Here is a 7,127-nt window from a genome sequence, read left to right as displayed (position 1 = left end):
GAAAGTTATTCCCAGCAGGAAAGGACAGACAAGGGCAGTATTCCACTTGAAATCATTTATTGACAAGTTGTCATGTTTTTCCATCTTGCCCAACACATTTTTATCCTTGTTATATAGTACAAATGGTTTTATATTTTTCTGACATTAAAAAAATAGGCTAAAGAGGCAAAAATTCCCAGTTGAAATCCAAAAATCCTGCTGTAAGAATTCAAAATTGCAAGAGACAAACAAAACTCAACAAAGACCAAAGAGAGTGTGCCATGACACGACTCATCAAACCCACTGGAGAGGAATCCCTTGTTCCCAGCTCTGCCTTTGGATCCTGTGACCTTGTGAACTGGTGTGAAGTTGGTGTTCCACATAAAAGGCACTCAAAGGTCACAAGTTCCTGAGCTAACACGGGATGTATTCCCAAGGTAACAGCTAAAACAAGCCACAGAAAATGTTTAAGAACTGGTATTTGGTTTGTGTAAGTAGAGTCAGAACCCCAGCTGAGAGTTGCTGCTGCTGGGACTGAAATGATGGTGAAGAGTATTTGCAGTACATGGAAAAAAAAATTCACTTAAGAACATCCTTATTAGCAAATTAATGTGCTAAAAAAGAGACAAAAATTGGCTGCAATGTTGAAACAAGACTAAGAATGAAATGTCTGCTTGTGAGCTGCCAAAAAGGCTCAAAACCAAGCAGGTGGGAAAGGCTGTGCAGTTAAATAACCAAAGTCGAGAGGCCACATTTACACAGATTATTTGGCCCTAACAGAAAAGGACCAGAAAAATAAGCAGAATATGGATCTGGTATTTACAGATCAGTTATTAAAAAAAACCAAAACAACAAATAAAACAACCCAAACCCACACATCCTACAGCATGTGCTCAGAATCCAACAGTGAAGTTCCCAAGTTGATCCACACAAACTCCCCATGTCCCATTTGGCTCAGTTTTCACCCAGAAGAACCCAAGAGTCACACTTCCCAAACATGGAGCAGCTGCTGCCCGAAGCTGCAGAGCAGAACTAAGGTTAGAACCAGAAGGATGCCTGGGCCTGGCCTGTCTGGTTGCTCCTCTTGTCTCCAGAGCTGCAGAGGACACCCCGAGGCCGGGGATGTTTCTGGATCTGAGGCCTGGCTGTCCCAGTTCGGGGTGGCACTGGGGTGGGGAAGCAGCTCCAGGGGGCAGAGGGGCTGCCAGGGGCCTCCAGAGGGGCTGCCAGGGCCCCAGGGGGCCTCAGGCTTCCAAATTCTCCAGCAGGGCCTCGCCGTCCGCCCTCTTCTCCGGGGTCGTGTACAGGAAGTTGCAGCAGATGTAGAGGGGGAAGGTCAGGAGCCTGCTGTCCAAATTCATCACAATCTGCTCCTGCAAGCACATGGGACGTGGGGCAGGGGGACCAAGAGCACAGGGTTGAGACAACACTCACTCTGCAGTTAATGACTGTGGATTAAAGTCAGAATATAAAAATAAACCCAAGACAGCAGCTCCCCTTCACCTCCAGCAGATGGTTTATAGCATTGGCACTGATGAGACACTCTCAGGCTGCCCACAGCCCCAGAGCTCTCAGGCCTCTGCAGCACAGGGAACAACCACAGGAAAGCAAATTTACCCTCCAGCACTCCATGGAGAAAAGGGCAGCTTTCAGTTTCGTGAGATTTCACCAACCAGGCAACACCCAACAGTCTGTATTTTAAAGTGAACTTCAGTTTGTGGGTAGGAATTTTTGGGTTTCACTTCAGGAACCGGTTTTGGGGTAGCAAAATTGAAACTTTACCCTACAGTGAAGATGGCACTGCCAGGGAAAGGTTTTGTGTGTTCTCACCACCTCCATATCACTGCTGGCTGGGATCTCAGAAACTTGATTTACAAGTCTTGCACTTGCCTCAGTAAATTCTGCTGTCAGCAATGGGTGGGAAAGGGCACGTGCTCTAAGGAAGCTCTGCTCCTCTCTGGGGCTTGTACTGATTTATTTAATGCAGTAATAAATCCAACCCTTGAACAACATGTAGACATTCTTTTAACTCCTCAGCTTACAAGGGAGTCTTTGAACGAACTCCAAATTTGCCTCTAAGTAAGGATCCTGCTGGACAGATCACCCAGAGGGGTGATGTCAGCAGTGCTGGAAGGCTGGGAGAGCAGCAGGTCCAGACCAGGGCACTGGCAGCACACAGCAGCACCACGGGCACTCATTTTACTCATATGGGAACTCATTTCATATTATCAACACTGGTGAAGCCCACACTACCCCACTCTAGTTCCATTTCACAAATTAGCCTTAATCACCCACTACCTCTGACAGGGACACTTGAGATTCCACACAAGCAACAACAAGAACAGCAACTGCCCTTCAAGGGCACTGGTGGCTTCTCTGCATTTTTTTCATGCCTTGGACTCCACAACTCAAGTTCAACAGCTCAAAAACCCAGAGACACACCTGGTCCTTCTCGAGGGTGAGGATCTGATAGCCCGTGGTCCTGCTGCAAACCATCTTCCCGCTGCTGTCGAAGGAGGCCAGACGTAACCTGGGGGACAACGGCAGGGACCTGGCTCCAGAACGCCCCGCGTTCCCAGCACGGGGAGCTCCTCAGAGGGGACAGCCCATGTCTGAAGGTAAGCAGTGAGCCGCAGTGAGCCCCAGCTGGGCAGGGCTCGGGCCGTACCTGAAGGCGATGCTGCGCCGGGGCTGCAGGCTGACGGAGCCGCTGCACGGCTGGTTCAGCGTGTTGCGCTTGAAGATGATGTAGCGGTTGGTGTAGGTGACCAGCAGGTCGAAGCCGAAGTTGAAGCCAGTCCAGCGCCAGCAGTACTGCAGGACAGGAGGGAGAGCCAAAGGAACCAGCCTGAGCAGTGGCTGTGACAGGGATGGTGAGTGTCACAGGAATGGTGACAGCCACTGCCCCAGCAATGGATGGTGAGTGTCACCAGAACAGTGACAGCCACTGCCCCAACAATGGATGGTGAGTGTCACAGGAACGGTGACAGCCACTGCCCCAACAATGGATGGTGAGTGTCACAGGAATGGTGACAGCCACTGCCCCAGCAATGGATGGTGAGTGTCACAGGAATGGTGACAGCCACTGCCCCAACAATGGATGGTGAGTGTCACAGGAACGGTGACAGCCACTGCCCCAACAATGGATGGTGAGTGTCACAGGAATGGTGACAGCCACTGCCCCAACAATGGATGGTGAGTGTCACCAGAAGAGTGACAGCCACTGCCCCAACAATGGATGGTGAGTGTCACCAGAACAGTGACAGCCACTGCCCCAACAGTCCACCCTGGGAATGTGACCCCAGGCTGCAGAGATGGGGGGATTCAAGGGGCCCTGCCAACATCTGCCTGAAACACAAGATACTTGGTAGGGAACTGGCTGGCAGCCAGAGGACTGTGAGAGCAGCTGAGTGTCAGCTGCCTCCCTGACAGACAAAAATACACGGCACAAGTGCTGATAAAACACTCTGCACTGGGAAGGGGCTGCTCTGTGAGCAGCACTCACTGCAGGCCCCAGCCATGCCCAAAGCACTCCTTGGAGCACAACTTCTCGAGGTTAAGTGACTTCAGAGGGGAAAATTCATGTTTCCTATTTTTTCCCCAAGATTTATTACCTAAAGACACAGATGTGTACGTGGAACACAGAGGTTCTGGCTGTGATTATTACACATTTTATCTAGAGAAGTTCCTTTTCCAGCTAAAAGGGAAATGATCAGAGCTCTATTTACTGCCTGTATTTTTCAAGTCTCAGATGACAGTCTCACATGAAAACAGTTTTCCCAAACACTGTCTCAGTTGCAGCACAAGAGCACCATGAAACACCAACCCCTCGCTCCTTGCAGAGACAGCACGTGTTTCCATCCTTCTGGGGAGAACAAAATGATTTCTTTCTCCATGACATCTTTTGGATGCAGTTTGACAGTGGGGGCCTGAGTGTTTTGGGAATGCCTGACACACCTCAGCCTTTGCCCCACTTACATCACCGTCCTTGGCGAGTTTGCGACCACACCTCATGCTGTTCCCTTCCAGTTCCTCTTTATTTATTTCTTGGGGCCTGAAAAAAATAAAAGAGCATCTTTAAGGACACTTCAACAGCTCTGTATGATACCTTAACGTGGGAAAGATGAACAGACTGGAGTAAACTGGTCTGACCACACAATCACGGAATACCCTGAGTTGGAAAGGACCCAGAGCCAACACCTCTAGCAGAGGTGTGACCAGATGAGCTCTCAGGGTCCCTTCCATCCTGAATTGTCCCATAAACATCCAACTACTCTATAAAACTGCCACACAAACCAGGCTGTGAGACCTCAGTTAGGCAGGACTTTTATAACAGAACTTTTCCAGATAACAAAGCTATAGCTGTTATCTCCAAGCCTCATAAAGACCCAAGTCCTTTTTAAACACATCAGTCCCATCTCCCAGGCCCAAGCAGAAAGTGGTGCTGGGGCACAGCTGCAGGGCCCTGCAGAGCAGCAGTGCAGTGAAGCAGCAGCCACGAGACACTGAGAGGTTTCTCAAGGGGCTGGTTACACAACTTGCCTAAAAAATCCCTCTTCTCTCAGTGCTCCTGACGTGCCAGAGCCTCTCTGTTCTGCCATCCCACACCAACAGCAGCTCCTTCCACCCAAGTCTCCTCTGGTGCTTCCACACATCCAGCAGCCCTGCAGAGCCACAGGAGGGAGAGCAGCCCCTCCAGAGGTGTGGTACTCACTTCACACACAGTGACTTCATCAGCCAACCAACCTCCACTGCCAGACAGTCTTGAAGTGACACCAGGCCAAGCTGTATAAACCCCAGAGACATCAACCCCCCACAGGTCAAACTATACACCTGCAAGATCCAACAACATCCTCCAAGCTCCACAAGCCACAAGAAATGCAGCATCTATTCTCTTCTACTGCTCACACCCCCCAGGAACTGGCAGCTAAAGCTTTTATGAACAGAGCCTGGGTCTTTTCTCTCCATTTCTGCAAAAACCAACCCTGGGAGATGAAGTGTTTTATGAACAGGTTAAGCACATAAACTCATCACAGTAACCAAATTCACCCAAGAACCTCCCGTGTGCTTTTCCACATCTTCCAGCTGAACTGGTTCTGTGGCTGACCTAAATGCAGCAGTGGCGATAAAGGATTTATTTCTGTTTAAATAGTGACAAATTTCACAAACTTTAGTCCATAATGCTCAGACAGACATGGCATCCCCCTCCCCACCCCTGGAGCAGCCTCAGATGATGCAAAACTTCAGTTTTAACCACTTCCATCAGCTGCCACACAGTGAACAGTCGAGTTATCCTATTTCCTCCTCAAACACTGCCAAAGAGACTGTTAGAGTAGAAACTATCCAGCCCTGGGCTTGAAAGATCTGTTTGGCTTCTGCCACAGAACACATGTTTAATTAAAAATGATCCACTTTAGCACAAGTAGACCTTGAGCAGCTCCAGTTCCAAGCCACAAACTCCAGTGTTACATTAAAACATTCACCAATCCTGAAGAGCAAATAAAATGTTCAGTCCTTTTAAATGCAAACTTGTCAAGTAGAAGAGAAATACTTTCTTCTCCCTCTCCCTGAAGTTACCAAGAGCACACACATGCCACGTGTCCAAGCAGTGCCATTTCCATGCTGGCAGTGTTGGGATGAGCAGGTGCAGTGACCCTCTGCTCCGGGGGGGTGTGGAAATAGAGCCCTAGTTCAGCTCAGGGGAGTCAGAGTCACATCTTGTTCCGATTCCCAAGGCTGTTTCCTTATCTCTGAGGGAAAAAATGTGCCGGGATATCAACACAGGCGGCAGGTGTGGGAGGAGGAGTGGCAGAGCTGGGTAAAGGATGGGCTTATAAAATCTTAATTCTTTTCTTCCAGCTACAGGTTGGACAAACGGCCAAGACATCTGTGTTAACACAAAGGAACAGTTGCACGGCTTCCCTTCTAAGGCACAAGTTGCCAGCCCCAGGCCTCTGATGCAGGGTGGCAGCACAGGAGAGCTCCCAGCCCCCAAACCCCACGGATCTCCTCAGACACTGTGTGCTGTGCACGAGGTTCATTGCAGCTGAGCTGCCTGTGCTGACATTTCTGGGTCCCACTGTCTTTAAAAACATCTTAAAAAATCCCAGACTGCAAAAGGGAAAACTAGACAAGAAAAACACTCTACTGCTTCCAAGAGCCACTGAAACCCTCAGCTGCAGCTGAACATGAAAGCTGCTCTTTCCCAAGCTGGATGGATCCCCATCATCCCCACTGCAGGCTGTGGGAACTCACTTTACCAGCAGCTCATATATCCTCTGGCTGACAATTCTAATGCTCCCACTGCACTGCAGTGAACCACCAAAACACATCCAAATCAGCAAATACAGGGTCCTACCTGGTGTCAGAATTTTGGTGACTTAATGCTCACTTCCCCAGGAATTGTGGTTCCCCACGAGCCAGGAGGGTATGTTTGTCTGCTCCCAGATGCAGCCACAGCAGCAGTGCAAAAGTCTTCCCAGGAAAACACCACATCAGAAACAAGCTATGGCACCCAAGATTAATCTTTAGGAGTTGAATATGAGAGTCACAACTCTGTATTTCACCTCTACTGTTTCCCAGAGCACTGCTGCTGAAGAGAACCACTTCTTAAAGATCTTGACTATTCTTCAGATCACAGTTTGGGGGATTTTTGACACTATTACATGATAACATCAAAAGGAAGCAATTAGGGAAATATTTCCTATGTAACACATAACTGAGCTATGGAGCCACACCACAGGGTGTTGAGGCTAAAGCACAAGCTGTTTCAGAACAGAACTGTATATATTTAAGAACAGTTCCACTGGTTGTTGGTTGGTCAGTAATGATCCAGCCAAACCCTCCACCTGAATAATCCTGAACTGCTACTGCCATGGAAGTACAGCAAGAGAACAGGGAAGACTTTCACCTTTAGGGAGGATGGGAGATCTGTAACTGAGCACTGCTGAAAAAGACTGTGAAAAGGGTAGGAGCGAGAACACTGCCTTGTTTCACACCATTGGTTATTAGAAAGGGCTCAGAAAGTGCATCATCATATCTGACTTGGCCGTGCTGATCCTCATGGAGTGAGATGATCATTTTAAGGAATTTAGGGGGACAACCTAAATGTTCCAAAATCTGCCACAGACCTTTTCTGCTCACAGTAT

At 48.8% G+C, this 7,127-nt stretch overlaps 1 protein-coding gene across 1 annotated transcript in view; it reads right to left on the bottom strand.

Moving 5' to 3' along the window:
- Window positions 1-1,223: 1,223 nt before the first annotated feature.
- Window positions 1,224-7,127, bottom strand: part of GMCL1 (germ cell-less, spermatogenesis associated 1) — a 22,491-nt gene continuing 16,587 nt past the window's right edge. The window contains exons 11-14 of the mRNA XM_017837274.1: window positions 3,958-4,033; window positions 2,648-2,793; window positions 2,422-2,509; window positions 1,224-1,352 (exon numbers count right to left, since the gene is read on the bottom strand). Coding sequence (XP_017692763.1) covers window positions 1,224-1,352; window positions 2,422-2,509; window positions 2,648-2,793; window positions 3,958-4,033 — 439 coding nt within the window. The remainder of the gene's footprint in view (window positions 1,353-2,421; window positions 2,510-2,647; window positions 2,794-3,957; window positions 4,034-7,127) is intronic.

This window comes from Lepidothrix coronata, unplaced genomic scaffold, assembly GCF_001604755.1.
Source record: "Lepidothrix coronata isolate B3197 unplaced genomic scaffold, Lepidothrix_coronata-1.0 Scaffold301, whole genome shotgun sequence".
NCBI classification, from domain to species: Eukaryota; Metazoa; Chordata; class Aves; order Passeriformes; family Pipridae; genus Lepidothrix; species Lepidothrix coronata.
Note: the sequence above shows the minus strand (reverse complement) of the source record. Positions and strands in the feature narration are given on the sequence as shown.